The 22,959-nt window shown below is 36.3% G+C and overlaps 3 protein-coding genes and 1 pseudogene across 4 annotated transcripts; 2 read left to right on the top strand and 2 right to left on the bottom strand.

The window, feature by feature from the left end:
- Positions 1–813: 813 nt before the first annotated feature.
- Positions 814–1,816, bottom strand: LOC309713470 (interferon a3-like; the record flags this gene model as incomplete). The annotated part of the gene is made up of 5 exons (XM_082545108.1): positions 814–912; positions 1,023–1,106; positions 1,200–1,349; positions 1,498–1,581; positions 1,685–1,816. 5 exons carry the CDS (start codon positions 1,814–1,816, stop codon positions 814–816), a joined length of 549 nt encoding a protein of 182 aa, XP_082401234.1.
- A 5,217-nt stretch (positions 1,817–7,033) lies between these two features.
- On the top strand, positions 7,034–7,968 carry LOC309713473 (interferon a3-like; annotated as a pseudogene). Its single transcript has 5 exons — positions 7,034–7,156; positions 7,275–7,356; positions 7,458–7,607; positions 7,710–7,787; positions 7,870–7,968. The product of its transcript is annotated as an interferon a3-like (transcript).
- Positions 7,969–14,087: 6,119 nt separating this feature from the next.
- LOC309713469 (interferon a3-like) lies at positions 14,088–15,117 on the top strand (the record flags this gene model as incomplete). Its single annotated transcript, XM_082545107.1, has 5 exons — positions 14,088–14,219; positions 14,319–14,402; positions 14,546–14,695; positions 14,794–14,877; positions 14,988–15,117. The coding sequence occupies 5 exons, from the start codon at positions 14,088–14,090 to the stop codon at positions 15,084–15,086; spliced, it is 549 nt and encodes a 182-aa protein (XP_082401233.1). The 3' UTR covers positions 15,087–15,117.
- A 2,403-nt stretch (positions 15,118–17,520) lies between these two features.
- Positions 17,521–19,008, bottom strand: LOC309713472 (interferon a3-like). The gene is made up of 4 exons (XM_082545110.1): positions 18,491–19,008; positions 17,959–18,108; positions 17,728–17,817; positions 17,521–17,622 (listed from the first exon to the last, which is right to left on the bottom strand). Exons 1-4 carry the CDS (start codon positions 18,611–18,613, stop codon positions 17,524–17,526), a joined length of 462 nt encoding a protein of 153 aa, XP_082401236.1. The 5' UTR covers positions 18,614–19,008; the 3' UTR covers positions 17,521–17,523.
- Between the last annotated feature and the right edge of the window lie 3,951 nt (positions 19,009–22,959).

Raw genomic sequence — 22,959 nt, 5'->3', positions numbered from 1 at the left:
AATGATTTGGTGCAAATAACATTTTCTTTTCTTCTTAAGAATCAAGAAATGTAAACAAAGCATAGTTTACTATACTCCAGGTCTACTGAGAACATAAACTCTGGTTCTTTAGAAAGACTCCAACAGCTGATATTTTTAAAATGAAACAAAACATTATAAGTAGTAGTAGTTATAATGACTTCTCCAAAAGATTCTTGGATTATACGTGCTTTGCTTTGAAACTTGCTTATCTTGTTTAATGATTTTTATTAATGTTTTCATTTGTAGTTTTCAGTAATCCATCACAGTGACACCACACAATGTCAGCAGCATAGTGTATGAAGAAATTTGAATCAGGTTTTTTTTCGTCCCCTTTAGCTAAATGTTGTGATATCTTATGATATCAATCTTATGATAAAGTGAGAGGGAAAAAATAGACTAATCTGTTTTTGTAATTTCTATGTTATACGTGCAGATCTGTCTTTGTGAACGATCAAAGAGATTTTTCTTTGGCTCGGCAGGTTTCTGATATTTGATTCTACCTATTAAAAAGCATCATCTGTGAAAATGCAACATCTGTTTACTTCGTTTTGCAGGAAAAAAACATGTCCACTTTCTTTTTTAAATGGGAAATATTTATTGATTTCAACATATAAAATGATACAGAAAATGTTCTGTTTAATTTAAAGTAAATTCACAAATAAATAAAGACATGCTGTTTAACACTTAGAAATATTCACTTATACAAGCAATGTAAAAATCAGTAAATAAATTAGTAGATAAATAAGTTAAAAAATGACTAAATTAATAAATCCTTCCTGTAACAGACAGATTTTAGTTGGCAGTGTGCAGAGATGAAGCCAGCTGTTCTGCTCTCATTAGATGGGCTTTGGCTTCTTTCCTGATCACCTCCCAGGCTTCAGCACTGTGACCCTACAGAAATACCAATATTAATATTCTTATTGTTATTGAAACAAGTTATTATATCTATTTATCTTAAGGTTGATCTAAAACCCAAATTAATGAGAATGATGTGATCTTACCATTTCCTTTAGGATATGATGTGAGAGTCTCTTAAAGTACATGCGCAGCTTTGTGGTTTTCTTCTTGTGACTGTGGCTCCCAATCTAATTTAATTACAAGCAAAATGACAATTAAGAATATGTCATGTCATATAAAGTATTTGAATGTAATAAAAACCTAACTGAAAGTGAACTTACACAGGAGTGAAGCTCTTCAGCCTGTTTGTTGACAATATTGAGAAAGTTCCTCACTGTGCTGTCCTCCCATGATGCAGCGCTGTGATCCTCCTCAAACAGGGCAGCCACCTCCTCCAGAATCTGAACTGTGAAAGCCAGTTTATCCTCAACCTAGCAGGAGAGTAATCAAATATAATTTACTCACAGGACTGTCTCTGAAAAGAAAATTACGTTTCTAAGTTAAAACTGAAGTTGGCTTACTTTAAAGAGTTGTCTGGGATATTACGGGATTAAATCAGAAAAACAGAGATTTACTTACTGATGATTTGGACACCTGGTGGTACAGGTGATTAGGGAAGGCCACGGTGACCTCCACTTCAGTGATGTTAGTGGAATTATTAGCCTGCATCACACACAGAAGCACATGGAGTGTTTCAGTAAACAGGCACTAAATTTACGCACATTTAAATTTTTTTTAGCATAAATATTAAAAGACGTGCACTCACCATGGTATCAAGTAGATTCAGAGTCTCTTCGTTGTGCTGTTTGAATTTATGATCCATCCATCTGCAGCTCAACGAGGAGCCTGCAGTGACCAGACCGAGAAACAGGCAAGCAAAGAAAACCCTGCTGATCATTTTCCAAAAGGTATTAACTGCTCTTGTATGAAGCAAACTCAAATGTCTCCTGGTGTTCTGATGTAGACCAGTAACGCCGGATTTATAGCAGAAAAAACGGAAAAAGGAAAACACCTGTGGCTTTCATTACATCATGCAGGTAAGTGACACATTTCAGAATTTGTATTTATATTGTAATTTATACATTTCAAACATCCTAAACTATTAATAAAGATTCATTTACTTATAATTACTATTAATTTAGTTATAACGCCTACTGTTAAGAAATGCATTTTATTTATAATCACTGAAATGCTTTACCTTCTCTCTGTTTATATCGAGACCTAACATGTAACAAATCAAATTTTTAAACTTATTGTTGGATACTTGACTTACATATATTTAACACAAAATATATTAAGCATTTAAGCTCATTTATATTTTACTCTATTTATTTAATATTTACTCTGTTTATTTAATAATAAATTATTTCATTGACTTTTATGTAATGATTTTTTCCCCCAAGGAATTCTTTCCATACAGACACGATGTTTTCGGTAGTAATGCGGATTTTCTTCATTTTCGAATTATCTAATTAACTACCTAAACACGTAAAACTGTTAATTACGCAGTACGTGAAGCTGTAGATCTAATTGCACCATATCCACAGTGCCACAAAGTTCCTGTATAAAGAAACTGAAAGTGATTTCGTGACCCAGCGCCTGCGCTATGTCGCGCATTCTGAGTAATATTTAACCTTCTGGGAATTTAGAGTGAGAAGCAGGTAACCTGGAGAAGAGGATTCACCCTTACATTTTAATGTGGCAACCTGAGCAGATTTGAATCCTGATTTTTTTTTTTTAAATCACTGTTTAAACTATGAAGGAATGCGACTTTTTTTTTAGATTTTTATTCTTCCAAGCCAAAACCCTATACGTCATCACTGCTTGGTGTTGTAATTGACTGTATCTAATTTTACAGAAATAATCTTTTTAGCTTTGTATTGGCAGCTAATTTCCCAATAATACATGTGAGAGTTTAAACAATTCAAATTATGCCATCATGCATGAGTTGTGTTTGTCTTCATGCTTTTTTAAGGTATTTGGTTACCTGTGTTCCTGCTTGAAGCCATTATAATGATGTAAAATAATCTTTATCAATGTTTTTTTTTTTTTAGCAAATTCTAAATATTTTTAGATCATTTTATTAAATCACTAGGAGACGTTCAGTTTACTTATATAAAGGCAATTTATACATTTTCAAAAATTCATAAACAGGATTTTCTTTGTTTGTCTGTTTCTCAGTCTCTTTACTGGGGCCTACATGAGCTCTCATAGAGCCACAGACAGGGTATAGGTAGCAAATCTATCACAGGGCAGACAACCATTAACACATGCATTCACAACTATAGCCAATAATTGGCAGTCAGCCTAAAGAATGCATTTCTTTGTGGAAGGAAACCTCAAGCATTGGAAGAACAGAAAAACCCAACACAGAAAGCCCCCAGCCTTTTTGCTGTGACTCAGTAACAATAACCACAACACCACCACGCTGCCCTTTTTAATTTGCTTCTCTTTTTTCATATTTAAATGCAAATTTCTGTCAGATAAAATCACTTCAATAAACCTGGATACAGAATGGTAGGTGTGTGGCAAGAAAAGCCCCCTGCTGCAGAGGGATGCAGGTTTAAAGACTTTCGTTTTGGAGCTTTTATAAACAGGTGCACACTTAAGTGCATCAAATGGACCTCGGAAAATTCTCCAAAAACAAGGCACTGAAGTGTCTTGTATCGCCTTGCAAACTTTAAATACAAAAATGAAATTATACAAATGTCTCTTTTAAGTCAAACTGCCTCTTTCTGTCATCTGTCCTGATATAAAAACAATTTTTATGCCATTTTTACCATCTCCGATCCATCCTGGCTACCTGCAGCAAGTCACATCAAGATGCAGAATACTGTCAGCTTCAACACTGTCTGCATTTTTGATAAACCTGCATAGATTAGCTAAGCTGACAGAATTTAATCTTAACTTTAATTATTGTTGCCAGGCTGGAGTCACTTCCTTTTACCATTTGAGGGACTCACAGTCAAAAGTCTAAAATGCAGTTGCATGCACAAATAACAGTGGATGACCTTATTACATTATACAAACTAGAGGATTATATACAAAACAATAGAAAGACAACATTGGAGAGCAAAGTGCTTGGACGGAGTGCGAAGCAGTTCAGTGTTTAAATATTAAACATGTTAGTTTTACTGTAACGAACAGGTACAAGTGTAATCAAAATATTAAAGTTCTGATAAGATGATAAGCTTCGACTTTTAAGTTCATCAGCTTTTTCGGGTTTACAGTAGTTGGCATTAAGAGTAAAAATGTTGAAACTGAACTGCAAACGAGTATAAAAACTCCTATTTAAAGACCTTGAGTAAATCATTTATTACTTGTAGACTTGACTATGTATTGACATAGTATATTGGAATGAGCAACACTGATATCCCAAGACGCTTCTAGATGCTGGCAGCGTGTGTTTAGAATATAGAAAGAATATCATAAAAATATTTGCTCAGTATAAATTAAAAGAAAAATGAATATGTTGATCAGCATTAATAAATCAAAAATCAACATAGCAATAATACATACATACACAAACAATTTAATAAAAAATAATAATAACTATAGATATAAATAGAGAATCGAATAAATTAAAACAGCGTTCATGTCACAGACATGATAACAGACAGATTTTAGTTGGCACTGTGCAGAGATGAAACCAGCTTGTCTGCTCTTACTAGATGGCCTTTGGTTTCATTCCTGATCACCTCCAAGGTTTCAGCACTGTGACCCTACAGACACAACAATATGATCATAGTTATTATTAACATATTCTGGAATACTTAATACCTAAATATTAATTCTAAGTAAACATAAATCATAAGGTCTAAAAAACTTGGAAAGAAATGCGTCTGGACTTCTTTAAGTTGCTTGAAGACGTTTCACCTCTCATCCAAGAAGCTTCTTCAGTTCTAGGGTCAATTGGTGGAGAGTCCCAGATTTAAACCCTGTGGGAGTTTACCCCCCAAAAGGGAAAAAAGGACCCCCTAATGATCCACTACCTAATCACATGAGCCAAGGTGTGAAAACGGGTGTAGGTCACAATCAGCCAAGGTTTCAGGGGAGCTCATTGTAAAACCTAGCCCCACCCTATCATGTGATTTCCTAAGGTCAAATGGCCCAGGATGTGAGTGAGCGTTAAGGCGTCTGGGAAGGGATCTCAAAACTGGATTATAGATGGCAGACAGTTGGTGTCGTAAACCACCGCCTCTGTTCAAAGATGGTCACTCACAGTGGACATAGATGCCCTCCTTTACTCCTCTTTCAAACCATCTACATTCCAAAATGTGAACATTGGCAACCTCCACTGGACAAAGGTCTAAAGGACAAAGGTCACTCTTTCGAGGATGCCAGTGTTCACATATAACTGAAGCAGGTGCACGGCCAGAATTTTTTTTTTTTTTTTTAGAGGTGGCCATATGGGGGCCACGAAAAATATATGAGTGGTACACCAAAAACAGAACAGCGTAGGGGCACAGCAGAGGGGAGGGGGTGACGACGGGAAATTGTGAGAGACATACAAAGTGACACAATATGGTTGATAAAAAATGCATATCAAAGAATAAACAAGTTAATGTTTCTACTTATTGTCAAGTGTCGTCCTGTCTTGTGCTCACGTTTATTAAAATTATTACTGACATAGCTACATAGGACAGTCTTACCAAGGGAACCAGCCATGGAATTTTTGAAATTTTTGGCTACTTGATTTAATTCTATCTAAGGCAGGATATTTGTGCTATTGCCCATTTATATATTTACTTAATTTCTTTCATACTAATTTATTTCTGTGATTGTCAGTGATGGTCTTGTTTTCCCAGGAATTCTCTGCGTACAAGCAACGTTTTCGATCTGCACACTGACCAACGCGGTATTTTTCTACTGTCCAAATGAGCGATTTAATTACTTAAACGGAAAATCACCCAATACGTAAAGCTGCAGGTCTAATTGCACAGTAGGTATCTGTTGTGCCAGAAATGGGAAGTTCAAACATAAAGAAACTGAAAGTTAGTGAATGTGCGCGTGCACTGTTGCTATCATTCTTAAGAATCGACCTTTGATATTTCACCTTCTGAGGATTTAGAGTGATGAGTAGGTAACCTAGGAGTTCACCTTTACATTATAATGGGAAAATCTGAGCAGATTTTAACCCTGAAATGGAAACAAACTTGCGCATTGTTCAAAGTTTACATTATAAAGGAATGCGTCTTTGTTTAGAGTCTTATTCTTCGTCTTCCAAGAAAAAAACCTATATGTGTGCATTGCTTGGTGTTTGTAATTTAGCACTCATTTAAGGTATCTAATTTGTCAGAAATTATCTTCTGAGCTTTGTGCTGGAAACTCAGCCCAGTAATACACGTTTTCAATATCGAACATCAAATAACTCAAATTACACCATCAGTTGTGAGTTTTAATTGTGATTTTTTTTTTTTTTTTTTAGGTATTCAGTTACACATGTCAATTGCCTGTAACCATTATAATGATGGCAATTAATCCTCAGTGTTTAAATTTTTGTTTGTCCTAACATTTGGGATATTTTATTTCCTTATGATACAAATTAAAATCCGTAATGTTCTCTGCATAGTGAAAGCCGTCATTCACCTTCGGGATTCACACAGCAGGTTATTTTGATTTGATTTGATTTTTATTGATTAGCATTCAAATATCTCAGTGAAAACAGAACAAAGATCTACCACAAAGCAAGAAAGCATGAGACAAGGCTAATCAAAAGGTATTGGCTGAAGCATTTGCTTATTACGCCAACCCTTTTCACAAAATATCTTTTTGCATGCAGCTCGAAGCAAATAATAAAACAAAGCAAAAACCAACCAACCAACCAACCAACCAACCAACCAACCAACCAACCAACCAACCAAACAAACAAACAAACAAACAAACAAACAAACAAACAAACAAACAAACAAACAAACAAACAAACAAACAAACAAACTTTCCACCTTAGATAAGTAACTACATCAAAGCAAAAGAATCAAGAGGGGTTTTTTTTGGGGGGGGGGTTGGAAAAAAATGGAAATGGAAAGCTATAAACGCGGCATTTCAGGTATTCTCCATCAGAACAAGAGGAAGCTCTTGCTTCATGCAAAAGCAATTAATACCTTTTGAAAAAATGATGATGTGGATATTTCCTTTGCTTGCCTGTTTCTCGCTTTGTTCACTGCAGGCTCCTCGTTGAGCTGCAAATGGATGGATCATAAATTCAGACAGCACAACGAAGAGACTTGATACCATGGTGAGTGCACATCTTTTAATATTCAGTCTAAATATTTAAAAGTGTACTGACTGTAATTTAGTTATTTAAACGTAGTGCCTGTTAACTCAAACATGATATGTCTCTGTATGTGATGCAGGCTAATAACTACACTAACACCACTGAAGTGGAGGTCACTGGTCTTCCCTAATCACCTGTACCGCCAGGTGTCCATATCATCAGTAAGTGAACCTCAGCTTTGACTTAATTAATTAATCAACGTATTTATTTATTTTCAGAGACAGTCATGTGAATACATAATCTGTGATTGCTCTCCTTCCAGGCTGAGGATAAACTGGCTTTCACAGTTCAGGTTCTGGAGGAGGTGGCTGCCCTGTTTGAGGAGGATAACAGCTCTGCATCATGGGAGGACAGCACAGTGAGGAACTTTCTCAATATTGTCAACAAACAGGCCGAAGAGCTTCACTCCTGTTTAAGTTCACTTTCAGTAACACCACTACTGAGATAACTGAGATCAATTATACTGCTTACATGGCTAAAACATATATTTAAATGACCATTTTTCCTTATTTAGATTGGGAGCCACAGTCACAAGAAGAAGAACTCACAGCTGTATTTCAAAAGACTTTCAGATGATGTCCTAAAGAAGAAGGTACGTCTTTAATGTTTTGACCAATTCTTTAATTAAACACCTCTGGCATGTTTTAATAGTGATAATGTTGTTGTGTCTGTAGGGTCACAGTGCAGAACCATGGGAGGTGATCAGGAGGTGATCATTAGCCCATCTATTAAGAGCAGAACCGCTGGCTTCATCTCTGCACACTGCCAACTAAAATCTCTGTCACATAAAGAATGTAAAATTTATTGCCTTTATTTATTTATTTATTTATCCATTGATTTTATGTATTAGTTGATTGGATTTGTATCTATTTTCAAATATGACCAACTGAAACTAACATTTTCTATAAATGTTTTGTCTGGAATTCAATAAAAAATAACTCTTATTTCCAATTAAATGTTTTCATTATTTTGATTCCTGGAAAACAAAATAACACAAAAGAATTAAAAATGTGTTTTTAATTTATATAGGTAAGTGTCCTTTGTAAGGAAGAGAGGAACCTGAGAGTCTTACTTCTAGTCTAGAGCAGTTTCTTTGTAGCTTCACACTGGTTTCAGTCTTCTCTGACTGACTGATCCTTTTCTATTGGCACTGATGGTTATTTTGCTTTGTTAGCCCCTCACACCTGTTGTGTACCTCAATTTCAAGAGGTTCACTATATACTCTACCTTTTGGGTATATTTTTAATTAATTTTATGGTGATGATGATGATAATAAAATGAAACCTAACCCATGCATTCCTTTACTGTAAGATGAAATCACAAGCATGGGAAGAACACCAAACCTTACTCAGAAGGACCATAGCTGGCCAGTGGATTCAAATTGGCCATCATTGTTGTGAGTCAACACATCTGCTTTGGATTTTGTTGGTCCAGTCAATAGGCATTATGAATAACTACAGAACCATGCTGCCCTTTTCCCCCCCTTTAAATTAGAATTCAAATTCAAGGTTCAAATCAAATCTGTTCTTCTTATTGTTTTCAAAAGTTGTCTTTTTTTGTTTTGTTTTATGGAATTATTGCTATTGGTTGCTGGAAAGCAAGTGTAAAAAAGAAAAGCCTTGAACTACTTGCAATATGAGAAAATGTGGCTCAATCACTTACAATTCATTGCTAATGACCTTTCCAAAAACATCTTGGAGTGAGGTTTTCCAGTTAAGCAGACAATATTCACAGCCACATCTTTAGCATAAAGGCATTTCTAAAGGCCCAAGTGTACTGTTGCTGCTGTCCTTGCAAACATCACAGAAGGAAGTCATGAAAGGCTCATTATTCCGCATTTCTATTAAGAAGCTACACCGAATGTCTGATGGAGTTTGCTACTACTAAAGTTGGTTCTTGAAGTTACTTCATTCATGCAATTATTCACTTTTTCAATCCCATTTGTCACTGAATTATTAGATTTTCAACCAGACATAATTCAATATAAGGTTACACAATATATATCAGAAAAACAACAACATAAAAATGTATTTTTTTTCATGTAAAAAAGTCAAAGTTATGGTTAATATTTAATAAGCCTTCAATTTATGAAAGCGATGACAAACAGCTTGAAATATCTAAACTATTGCATTTCAACAGTTTGTCTGCATGATTGCAGAGGATCTTCAAAGGCATTAAACCTTCAACATAAATAAAAAAAATTTGGTTAAATGTTGCACAGCATTCATAAAATCTGTATTAAAATAGCTGTGGCTGGGTGTGGTTTGTGGCGCGGCTGCAGGGGAGGCTGACACACATTGGAGCTCATCACGCCTGCCCCGGAAAAAACGTGCTGGCACCTGAGGTTGTTGTGGTGTGTGTGGGGTTGTAGCTGAAAAGTTGCAACTGAGTGTCGTAATAACCAGCAACCAAATAAAACTGTTAAAAGAGTGAACTGTGTAGTCGGGTCCGGGTCCAACTATTTTTGTAGTTTCTGTATTAAAAGAGCAGATCTGTCTTGGTGAATGATCAAATAGATATTTCTACACTAAACACTCACCATATTTTAGACATTTTTTTCTACTCATTATAAATAACGGCAACACCTTTTTGCTTCCTTTTGCAGCAATCTTCCCAAATCTTCCCATTAAAATGTGAAGGAGAATCCCCTTCTTTGGCTTACCTACTTCTAAAACTACATCCTAGAGAGGCAAATATCACTGATCGATTCCTATGAATGATCGTGACAGTGCAGTTACTCAGTCACTAACTCACTTTCAGTTTCTTCATACAGAAACTTCCTGTTTATGGCTCTATGGATACTATGCTTTTAGACCTCCAGGTTTTTCTATTACATAGTTCTCTATTTTACACGCCTGGTAATTAAGTTGGTGATTTGAACAATAGGAAAATACCACATTGCTAATTGTACATATCAAATCACCTGTACCCCCACAGAGTATGGAAAGAATTCCTATAAAGCCATGCCAAAAAAATAATAATACTGAAATAAATGAAATTTAATAATAAATATATAAATGCCCAATACTACAAATGTTCTGTAATATTAAATCAAGCAGTCAATAATTGTTTTTGATTTGATTGTTTTAATTTGTTTGATGTAAAGTCACCATATAAACACTTTATTTCTTTTATCAAGCTAACACATATACAGCCTATGATAAACAAAATAGTCAGTTATGAGTTGTATTTTTTGTCATGCTTTTTTTTGGTCTTTTCTAGATCTTCAGGTACATATGTTTCTTTTTTATCATTCTGATATTTTACCATGTTCTCCGTTCTTTTGTGTAATTATAGATTTAAAGCCAACATTTAACAATCTGCTCCATCAGAACACCAGGACACCTGAGGGTTTGCTTCATACAAAAGCAGTTTATAGCTTCTGAAAAAGCGATCAGCAGGATTCTCTTTGCTTGCCTGTTTCTCGCTCTGTCCACTGAAGGCTGCTCGCTAAGCTGCAGATGGATGGATCATAAATTCAGACAGAACAATGAAGAAACTCTAATTCTACTTGATACCATGGTGACTGTTTTACTATTGTTGTGTTTTACGTTTCAGTTTTGCTAAAGACTTTTTCAAAAGCCTCTTGGAGTTGTTGTCAGAACAGACTTGTGTGAACCATGCTATGATCATGTCTTTTACTGCTCTATAGAAAAACAAAAAGCTGGAAACGGCCGCAAAGTTGCTGAAACATCACAGTGGGAAATCATGAAAGAAGTTAAAAGCAACCAAAGGGCAAACAGAAAGAAAAGGTTCTATTGATTAAAAGGTCAAAGCAGGTCAAAATTTTCCCCTTTTTGTGCAGCTTTGATAAGAGCCTACAGAAAATGTCTGATGGCATTTACTGGTTCTTGAAGTCACTTGGTTCTCAAGTTTTTTTTTCACGTTTTCCAGCATGTTTGCCGTTGGGTTATTACAGTCTTGACCAGACATAATTTAATGAATAATTATAATAAATAAAAAATTACACACAACGTACTTTAGAAACAAAAAAACAAAGAAGAACCAAAGTTTAATATTTAATAACCCTTCAGAAAGCTTAAATATTAAGTATTAAATAATTATATCAACTGTTAAGTTTAATACATATTTATAATTATGTATATCTGTTAGCCCACACAGAGGAAAAAAAGAATCACTTATCCAAGCAGCTTGTAAATGAAAAAAAAGAAGAATATATTACAAAATTATAAGCTAAATGAAAAAATCCTTCTTGTAAGAATTAGAATAATGTAGATTTTTTTTCTTCAGATCATCATCTGCGAGTTTCTTGAAATGCATTTCTTTCTTCAAACACAGCTGTGTTATTATTCTCTGGCTCTCTTCCTCACCATGCCTTTTATTTTGTAATTTTGTAAAGTCTCAAGGGATGTTAATCTTCCCATGTTGCCACAAGTTTCACATATTCTAGGTAAAAGAAGGTGAAATATCACTGGCCGGTTCCTTTGAATGAATGCTGAATGGCAACAGTTGCAGAACCACAAAGCCACTTTTTATCGCTTCCTTTTTATGTCTCGTGTGGATACTGTGCAGTTTCATTTATTTATGAAGTATTAGTTTTCCACACAAGCAACTGAGTAATCATAAAAAAATCACATAGGTCAGCGTACAGTAAAGGGTTGTGCCCTAGTGGAAAAGTACCCAGGAATAAGAAAACAATTAACCAAACCAAACCATTAACAATCTGTGGAAATAATTCATGTGTAAATGCACAATACCCAAATTCAGCAGCTAACAAATCATTTTAATTGTATAATAGTCTAAATGTAATAAAGTTGGAATGATATTGTTGTAACACATTATATTTTTTTTATACCAAAACACAAGCTATTCCAGTGATAAAATCTGAAACTTTGAATTTATAATAAAAAGCTACTAAAGCTACTCAATGCCATCTAATAAGTTGGATTTTTGTTTAGTTTAAATATTTCAATATTGTGTTTGATGCTTTAAACACTTGATGAGTTTAATGCAGGATAACTGAACCAACACCACTGAAGTGGAGGAAAATATACCCTTCCCCAATCATCTGTACCGTCAGGCGTCCCCAGCTTTTACTTCTAAACCTACTTCTCTTCTTCTTCTTCTTCTTCTTCTTCTTCTTCTTCTTCTTCTTCTTCTTCTTCTTCTTCTTCTTCTTCTTTTAAACAAAATCACTGGATGTAATAAATACATTGACCTTTCCTTTTAAAAATTTCCTGAGCAGTGGTGTAAAAGTATCTGTTAGGTAGTCTGTGATTGTTCTTCCAGGTTGCAGGATTAACTGGATTTCGAATGCAATTCTCGAACTCACAAACTAATTTCTCATCATTGCTTAGCACACAAACTGACACAGGTTAACGTGACCACACAAGCAGAAGTTTAGATCGACTTTATTTTAAATCAGTATATAATAAAATGAATAAAAAATGAGTTAATTAAAGAAACTAAAAATGACGCTTTAAGTAATATAGGATCATAATGTAGTGGAAACGGTAAATAGACCTAACCTGAAATTTCGAGATCTGCTCCAGTGATCTAGACGAGTGTGATCTGGCATATTGGTGCAATAAGTCCGTCAGATAAAGAAGAGTTACTCTTCTTAAGGGTTACTTAAGTGTTTAAAAATGAGCTACAAAATTCACAAATGCTAATATTTTATTAATTCGTTAATATATGTACCAGTGAATATATGCTCACATTTGCATGACATCAGAACCACCTGCACTGGGGTATTAGTGTTGTTCATTCCAATATACAGTGAATTGCTTAATCAAATCTACAGGCGATAAATTACTCAGGGTCTTCAAAATGAGAGTTTTTATGCTTTTTTATAGTGGTCACAATTCAAGCTAGGCCGTATTTGTCCTGTACCGGTCCAGAAAATTTTGAAAATTGAAATTGTGGGTTTCAGTCAGGGTTACTGATCTCGTGTCTGCCTATACAATAGTAGTGTCTTTATTCATTATTTCTCAATTGAGATGAAAACATGGGCTAATCTTCCGATTAAGACGTGAAGCAGTTTTCCGTAGGTTACCTGGTTCACACAGGGAAGCCACAGGTTCAAGATAAAACAAGGCGAAATGTCACTCATCGGTTCGCGTTACGACACATTCCGCACAGTCATCAAGCCACTTTCAGTTTCTGAAAGTAAGAACTTCCCTTTTATAGCACACATGGACACTGTGCAATAGACCTGGAGCGTTAGGTAAAAGAAGCAACTGAGTAATTCCAACTGTGAAAAAAATACATTGTTCGTTGTTCAAACCGAAAACACTGTGTGCTGTGTGAAAAAAGATGCCGAAAAAAGGAAAAAAAAAACACAAACAAGTAATGCAAATTGATGAAATGTGCAGTACCAGCTTTTATTATAAATTACACAGATTTAAGTAAGGTGGCCGTTAATGAAATCTCATTGTATTTAATTATTTTTATTTTCGGGGTGTAAACTGGCGCTAAAATCGAGATAAATATTCAAGGAAGACGTAATTTTTTTCATATCACAACTTAACTATTTCAGAAACATGTAGAGGTAGCCTAATGGGGAAAAAAATCAGCTGTGAGATGTGTTTCTTGTTTTGTGTTTCACGTATTTAAGTTCATGTATTTATGTTTGGCAGGTAACTCGTAGTGACGTAAATTACTAAATTAACGAGGGTGATACCTTAGCTTGTTTAAAAACGCTGCCTATCCTCCACTGTGGAATATTTTCTTTGATTTGGATGCAAATTCTAATCTGAGATTTCCGACATTACAGCCTGTTGTACGTTGAGGCCTCAACCCGCTCACCTGCGGGTTTCCCAGGTATGGAAAATGAAATATGTTCGCTCTGCTATAAATGCAGCGCTGCAGGTCTGCTCCATCAGACATCCGAGAGTTTGCTTCATACAAAGGAAGTTTATACCTTTAAAAAATGATGAACAGGATTCTCTTTGCTTGCCTGTTTCTCGCTCTGTCCACTGAAAGCTCCTCGCTAAGCTGCAGATGGATGGATCATAAATTCAGACAGCACAACGAAGAAACTCTGAATCTAATTGATACCATGGTGAGTGTTTAATGCTTTAATATTAGTTAATTTGTTATTTTTCGTGAAAGAATTATTTCAATTTAGCATCTGATGACTAAAACACTCAATGTGTTTCAGGCTAAAAACTCCACTAACACCACTGAAGTGGAGGTCACTGTGGCCTTCCCTAATCACCTGTATCACCAGGTGTCCAAATCATCAGTAAGTGAACCTCAGCTTTTGCCTATTTATAGAAAAAAACATAATTTTCCCTTAGGACAGATTAATTTGGTCTTTTAAATCCACTCTTATTATTATTGAAGCATTTCTAAAGTGGTCTGTATTTGATCTTCTTCTTCTTCCAGGCTGAGGATAAACTGGCTTTCACAGTTCAGATTCTGGAGGAGGTGGCTGCCCTGTTTGAGGAGGATCACAGCTCTGCATCATGGGAGGACAGCACAGTGAGGAACTTGCTCAATATTGTCAACAAACAGGCTGAAGAGCTTCACTCCTGTGTAAGTTCACTTTCAGTTAGGTTTTTATTACATTCGAATATGATACTTTACATGACATGACATATTCTTAATTGTCATTTTGCTTGTAATTAAATTAGATTGGGAGCCACAGTCACAAGAAGAAAACCACAAAGCTGCGCATGTACTTTAAGAGACTCTCACATCATATCCTAAAGGAAATGGTAAGATCACATCATTCTCATTAATTTGGGTTTTAGATCAACCTTAAAGTAAATAGATATAATAACTTGTTTCAATAACAATAAGAATACTAATATTGGTATTTCTGTAGGGTCACAGTGCTGAAGCCTGGGAGGTGATCAGGAAAGAAACCAAAGCCCATCTAATGAGAGCAGAACAGCTGGCTTCATCTCTGCACACGGCCCAATAAAACCTGTCTCTTGTCATGTCTGTAATGACGGCTGTGTTAATTTAATTGCTTGTCTATTTATTTTATTTATTTATTTATTTATTTAGTTACTTGGTTATTTGTATATTTTTGTTTTGATTGTTTTTCTATGCTGATGAAGATTTAGGAATATTTTTTATCTTTATAATGAGCAAAATGAAAATTTTGTAAAATATATTTTACCAAATAAAAGAGTCTATCTTCTTACAAAGTGAATTTATTGTTTATATTACTTTTTAATATCAAAATGGTGAACTTGTAAGTTCCTTTAACCAGATTTCGATTGCAATTAAACTAAAAAATGAAAAACAAAACTCCACAGTGCTTGGAAGTTCACGAAAGTGGAATGAAAGTGTTCTTTAATGGGTTAAAAGGAAAGCCCATAATATAAGATGTAACTCTTCTGTCACTTAATCAATAAATTGACACGATTAAGACAGTTATTTCATGATGAAATAAACAAAAACGTGGGTAATGTTTTTCCAGCCTTTCTGTTTTACATTGATCCAGTTTGGGCCAAATTTTAACTGATGACCTCACATTTGGAATATTTTGACATAGAGAGGAGTTCATGGTCTATTCAGGGACTACAAGTTGTTCACGTCTTATGGCTGCAAAACAAGTCCTCTTGTATCTGTGCTAAAATACTTAATTTCAGATGTGATGCTGTGAAGTTTACTTTTTGTTAAATAATTATAAATACTGTCGTCTAAGCTTCCACTTAAATTATTTTACAACCTGAAAATGACCAAATTATTTATTTATTCTTTTATTTATTTTTAATGCTCGAATATGGAAAAACTTAGAATTGAAGAAGTATGTACCATTTTTCAGTTCTTTTATGCATGATATAGGTATATTTGTATAGGCATTGTGCTCATGTACTGCATCAGTCTAACTTTTACTTTGTGTGGGGTGGCTGAGGCTCAGGTGGTAGAGCAGATCAGCTACTGATCGGAAGGTTGGTGGTTCGATCCTTGGCTTCCCCAGTCTGCATGCCTTGGGCAAGATACTAACCCTGAGTTGCATTCATCGGAGTATGAATGTGTGTGAATGTAGTTTAGGTTGCACTTGAAGTGCTTGTATGAGTGGGTGTGAATGGGTGAATGAGGCATGTTGTATAGAGCGCTTTGAGTACCCCGGGAGAGTAGAAAAGTGCTATATAAGAATCAGTCCATTTACCAGATCAGGGGTGGTACCTCTGAGGTGGCAGTTAGTCGAACCTTGGACAATGCAGTTTACATCCTGATGGTGGAACACTGGACCAGCTCTTTATCCTCTTGAGGATACTTGAGGGTGCATGGGAGTTTGTCCAACCAGTCTACATGGGCTTTGTGGACCCGGAGAAGGCACTCGACCATGTCCGTCAGAGTGTCTTGTGGAAGGTACTTCAGGAGTATGGGCTGTTTGGCCCATTGCTATGGACCACTCAATTCTCATACAACCATTTCAGGAGCTTGGTCCGCATAGCCAGCAATGAGCAATAAGTCAGACTGGTTTCCGGTGGGTGATGGATTCCACCAGGGCCGCCCTTATCACCGGTTCTGTTCATAATTTGTATTTAGAGAATTTCTAGGTGTAGCCAAGTGGCAGAAGGCTCAGATGTTCTCTGAATCTCAGCTCTGCATTTCGTATATGATGTTGTTCTATTGCCTTCATCGGCTGATGACCTCCAGCTCGCACTGGAATGCTGCACAGCCAAATGTAATGAAGTGAATGAGAATAGCACCTCCAAATCTAAGGCCATGGTGCTCAGCCAGAAAAGGGTGGACTGTCCACTCGTGATCAGGGATGAGTTTGTGCCCCGAGTGGAGGAGTTTAAGTATCTTGGGGCCCTGTTCACGAGTGATGGGAGAAGGGGGAAGGACATTGACAGACAGATCAGTGCTGCGGCTGCTGTACTGGTCCATCAGGGTGAAGAGAGAGCTGAGTGTAAAGGCAAAGCTCTCAGTTTACTCGTCATACTTTATAAACCAAAAGAAACCAAACCAAAGAAAGTCTCTAAAGTGGTCTTGGTGCTCATACTCACTCCACATGAGGTATCAGTACTTCTACTTTCTATGTTATAAGAGCTTTTGTGAAGAATCAAAACAATCTTTCTATATAAATCTGGACAATGTGTCTAATGTTTGATTGCACTCATTAAAAATAAGTGCATAACCATTATTCTTGATATTTCAGGAACAGAAAAGTCAACAATTTCAATTTGTGTGATAAGAAAATATTTATTGACTTTAACATATCAAATAATATGTCTAGTTTATTTTATGGAAAATGTTCAGAAATCTAATAAATAAATGAATAAATAATACACAAATACTAAAAATAAATAATAGTGTCAATATTATGAATACAATAAATAAATTAAACCAATTAAGAAATACAAATACATTTTAAAAATTTATCCGAAAGACAAGTTTTAGTGGGCATTTCCCAGAGAGTTAACCAGGAATGCGCATTGACTCAGATGATCTTTTGTTATGTTCCTGATCGTCTCCCAGGCTTCAGCACTGTAACCCTACAGACAAAACAATATTATCATTATTAAAATACCAGCGGTGTAAAATCTGTCATAGCTAAATACTAAATACAGGCTCAGTAAAAAAAAATAATGCCGGCTTACATTTTTCTTTAGGATTTCATTTGAGAGTCTCTTGAAATACATTTCTGTCCGCCGTCGCACCTTCTGTGTCGTGTAACTGTGGCTTCCAATCTAAATAAATCAAGAGAAATAAAACAAAATATATTTAAATAAATCATTCACCACTTTAACTTATTCACAGTTGTCAGGTCTTTTACACAAGAGAGACTGAATTCATTGTAAAATTACAAAAACAAATGAAAGTGAACTTACACAAGAGCGAAGCTCTTCAGCCTGTTTGTTCACAATATTGAGAAAGTTCTCCACTGTGTTCTCCTCCCATGAGGCAGAGCTGTGATCCTCCTCAAACAGGGCAGCCACCTCCTCCAGAATCTGAACTATGAAAGCCAGTTTATCCTCATCCTAGAAGAAGAAGAAGACGAAGATGAAGAAGAAGAGATCATACTTCTTTAAAACTTCAAGATGGCTGAATAGTCAAAGAACAAGAATCCACACAGCTATGAGAAATTTCCCAGGGACCGAAAATCTTTGTTTGCACAGGAACAAATGTTTGAAAATAACATTGTTGTGTTTTGTCTTTGAATTATACATTTTTATGCACAGGAGTTATGACAGAGTCGTGATAAGAGACAACTCCCTTGGCTCTGTGGGAGAGAATCCCTTCGACCCTTTCATAGCTGAACAGTCTATATATAGGTAAAGACAAACTTTTGTGGATTTGCAATCACTCCATTCTTTCATTAAAAAAGAAACAACTTTATGTAAAAAGCTGGGGATGACTTACTGTTGCTTTGGACTTCTGGTGATACAGTTGATTAGGGAAAGCCACTGTGTGCTCAATTTCAGCATCCTTAGTGGTGTTAGTAATCTGCATCACACACAAAACACGCACACACATCATATCCATGGAACTAATCAAACTATTTAAATCAATACCATGTTAAACATTATGCAAAGAAGTGCACTCACCATCATATCAAGGAAACCCAAAGCTCTCTTGTTGTACACATGGAATTGATGGTTTATGTCGTCTTGATCTTTTACAATCCATTTGCAACCTAGCAAAGAGCCCGTACTGTACATCCCGAGAAACAGGCAAGCGATGAAAATCCTGCTGATCATTTTTGAAAAATGTAGAAATTTCCTTAGTGTGAAGCAAATTCTCAGGTCTCCTGGTGTTCTGATGGAGCAAACCTCAGGCGCTTCATTTATAGCAAAGCCCAAGGACACACCTATTTCATTTTCTAATCAGCTGGATAATCGTCTCAAAAGTAAAAACATAGCAGATTTATGTCATCCTTTTAAGATTTAATATCTGTTCTTTCATTTATAGAGAGCGCAAGATTTCGTTTTCTAACTCTATCAAGTAGAAACTAGAAAAACGTGAACCAGAAAAAAGATTTATGTCATTATTTTTTTTAGCTTGTGTTTGTGTTTTTTTTTTTGTTGTTGTTGTTGTTGTTTTTTATGATAATTGTGTCATATAAAGACAGTGTTGTACAAAAATTGGCTATGATATAACAAAAACTGAGGCAGCAGCACCATGAGATGACGTCAAGTTACCACATAAAAGCATAAAAACACAAATCTCCACCTCTATGTCAATCTCTTAATACTTGCGATTAACATGAAACCTTTAGGCGATTTTAAAGTAAACGTAGAACAACAGTCGTTTAATTAGTTTAATTAGTTTAATTAGTTCAATTAGTTTAAATGTAATTTAATTACTGTCAAGTAAAAGTTTATTTATCCGAAATCTGTTTTTACTTCTTGATTTTAATCTTGGAAAATTGAAGATAGGAGATTTACAGCAATGTTTTTCAGGGAGTCTTTACTTTCTTGGCAGTTTGCAAGACATTAAGGTAGCTAAAATTTTAAAAAAAAAATAGTTTTAGTTTTTTAACCTTCAGCTGGTTTCAAGTAAACCTCGGATAATGGTCGTTTAATATATGTGTATTTTAATTACCGTCATGTAAAAGTATATTCATCTCAATTCTTTCTTACATTATTTTATCTTGGAAAATTGAAGGTTGGAGATTTACAGTAATTATTTTCAGGCAGTAGTATTCACCTTCTTTGCGGGTTGCAAGCAGTAGCGGTTTTTGATATCAGCATCGTGGTGGGGGGCGGATTCACGGGCATCGGCAAATATAAATAAATAAATAAATTGCTCGTACTCATGCTGCCCAGACATCAGCCAGCGCGTATTGGGAATGGCATAGGCACCATCGGTTTTCTATCGCCCATTTGCTGGGAGTAAGGGCGCCCTCCGTTTGCGAGGTGCGCCTGCTTCTTGTGGCACAGGGAGGAGAGGGCGGGGCGGCGGGGGATTCTTTGGCTGGTTGGATAGCATCTAATAACCAACTCGCAAAATAAAACAATAAAAAAACCAACAAACACCAAACACGAGACATCATGATACTGACTTATCATTCTAATTCTATACGCGAAAAGTGAGCGCGAGAGCCCTCGGTGCACCTGCTTGCTGCTGAAGTCAAAGTAAACTTTATTGTCATCTCCGCTATATACAGTCCGGTATATAGAGAGACGAAACGCCGAGCCTCCAGTTACAGCAGTGCAAGTAAACGAACAACAAATATAAGAAGAGTAAGAAAATAAATACACACTTTAGGACTCGGGGTAAAGGGATCAATAACAATTTAAAATTTATAATTTACAGTTTGATGATCTGTCTGTGAAGGTTCTCAGTCATCCAGGTCATCGTAGTCAAAGGAGCTTGCAAAGAAAAGCGTCTGGACTTCTTTAAGTTACTTGAAGACGTTTCACCTCTCATCCGAGAAGCTTCTTCAGTTCTAAGGTCAAATGGTGGAGAGTCCCAGATATTAGTGGGAGTATCCGCCCACAGAGGGACAAAAGGACCCCCTGATGATCCTCTAATCGTCTGAGCCAAGGTGTGAAACTGGGTGTGGGTCCCAATCAGCCAGAGTTTCGGGTGAGTTCATTGTGAAACCTGGCCGTAAACCACCGCCTCTGTTCAAAGATGGTCGCTCACAGTGGACATATATGGCTTCTTTCACTCCTCTTTCAAACCATCTGTCCTCTCTGTCCAAAATGTGAACATTGGCATCCTCGAAAGAGTGTCCTTTATCCTTAAGATGCAGATGGACTGCTGAGTCTTGTCCTGTGGAGGTGGCTCTTCTGTGTTGTGCCATGCGCTTGTGAAGTGGCTGTTTGGTCTCTCTTCGATAATCTTTAATCCTACAACTTGCATAGTTCCCATTTCTGTATAACTGTATATCTCAGATTCTGTAAAGTTATTTATTTCATATTCTGTATAGTTTTTCATATTTATATCCTGTTCATAGCCTGTACATACCTTGTACTCACTACAGCCTGTACATACAGCCTGTCGACAGGGGAGGGGGGCCGGCTGCTTCCAAATAGAGCACATTTCATTCATAAAGATGTAAATCCAAGCCCATATGTATTCATGATTTGAATCCTGGGTTGTGTGAAATCCCAGAAATACACCTTAGACAAAGTGAATCTGCGAACTAGGTGTAGGTCTATTAGGTTATATTGTGGCGATTGTCGAGTTGGGGAATTTGTGTTCATACTGGAGTGCAAAATTAAAACCAATGGAAGATGAACAAGAACAGTTCAAAGCCATCAGGTGCTCAGTTTAGAAAAAATAGAAAAGAAGAGGAGGAGAAACGAGCAAAAGATACAGGTAAGCAGATGTGTCATTGGATAATGGCAGGTCATCCTGAAACAATCAGAATCAGAATACTTCATTAATCCCTAAGGAAATAATGTGGGTTACAGTTGCTCCAAAGAGAAATGGTAAAAATAGTAACAGTAACAGACTAAACTCCAAACAATACATTATGTTACAGATTTTAATATTAATTAGTCATTGTCAATTGTTGATTCGTCCTGTTCTCATTGTATGACGAATTATGATGGCTGTTTGGTAGCCGTTTGCATACAATGCATACACTCTCTCTCTTCATATGTGTGTATGTGTGTTTCTCTGGTGAAATTCAGTATGGTTCCGTCCAACAATTTTATGTTAATGTACAATTCTTAATATTTTTTTTGTGTGTGTGTGTGGGGGGGGGGGGGGGGGGGCTCCAGAGGGAGTGTTCGCCCGGGGCGCCAAACAGGCTAGGACCGCCACTGGTTGCAAGACATTAATGGCAGTTTAAAAAAGAATGTTAAAAAATGAAAACAGTCAACGTCGAACACATTTCGTTACTTATGATGAAATAAAATGAAAGCGGATGTGCGCCAAACGTCAGTGACGCTCCTTACGCACGTTTGCTTTCATTTAGGGTTGTAGGGTTGATTACAGGAGAGAAGAAAAGAGTATAGAGTGATTTAAGTTTATGTTTTTTCAGGTTCTGAAATATATAAAAAGCCAAATATACAGGTCATATAAGTTGCAGAGTGTGTTATGAAAAGTCTTTAGCAGGGCAGGAGCTGTGAACGGAGAACAGAAAGTCTGTGGCGTCTACAACAATATGTAACAGAGCACTAAGGTGTCAAATAAAATGTCAAAGAGATAAATGTATAATTTATTTATTTATTCCATCAATTAAACATACATTTCCCATTCATTCCCAAACAGGACTCAAAACATATTTTACTAATATTCCAGCTGCACATTAAACCTATCAAACCAAAGGTGCGAGCAAATAACACTACACTGCACTACACTAAACCCAGTTTAGAGACACTGCAATCAATTTATCACTGGGCACGCACTGCAAACAGTTCTGGTCTCAGCACAGCTGGGAATATGCGGTATGGGTGACCTGCAGTCTGGATTTATAAAAGGGAAGTGGCACAAATTAATAAACGAAAGGATAAAGATAACAACGAGAGAGGTTAGTCCGCTCTTCATTCATAACAGTCTTTACGGCTGGACGGACTAACCAAAGGAAATTACAAATCAACCAAAAGAACAACTAAAAATTAACTGCAGAGGAATCACAACAACAGAATATTGATCGATTTCCCCGTGCGCTGTCGATCTACAGCTTGAACACCATTAAAACTTGTCGTCACACGAACAACATACCCACTCGCACCAGAGTGAGTTAATTGTCTCTGGAACTTCCTCACCGAGGAGCGCTGACCTCACCTCACACACCTACTACCTTTTCAAAGTTCCTCTGCCAATCACACAGCAGAAAGCAGCAAACTGCCAGGTGACACTTGTTCCAAGTAGAAACTCTACGCCGCCTATAGGTGATACTCGTAAACTACAGCTTCCACTTTGGGTATTTT

Source organism: Aulonocara stuartgranti (genome assembly GCF_965226115.1).
Source record: "Aulonocara stuartgranti genome assembly, chromosome: 8".
Taxonomy (NCBI): Eukaryota; Metazoa; Chordata; class Actinopteri; order Cichliformes; family Cichlidae; genus Aulonocara; species Aulonocara stuartgranti.
The sequence above is the reverse complement of the archived record's forward strand: the minus strand, read 5'-3'. Positions and strand labels throughout refer to the sequence as shown.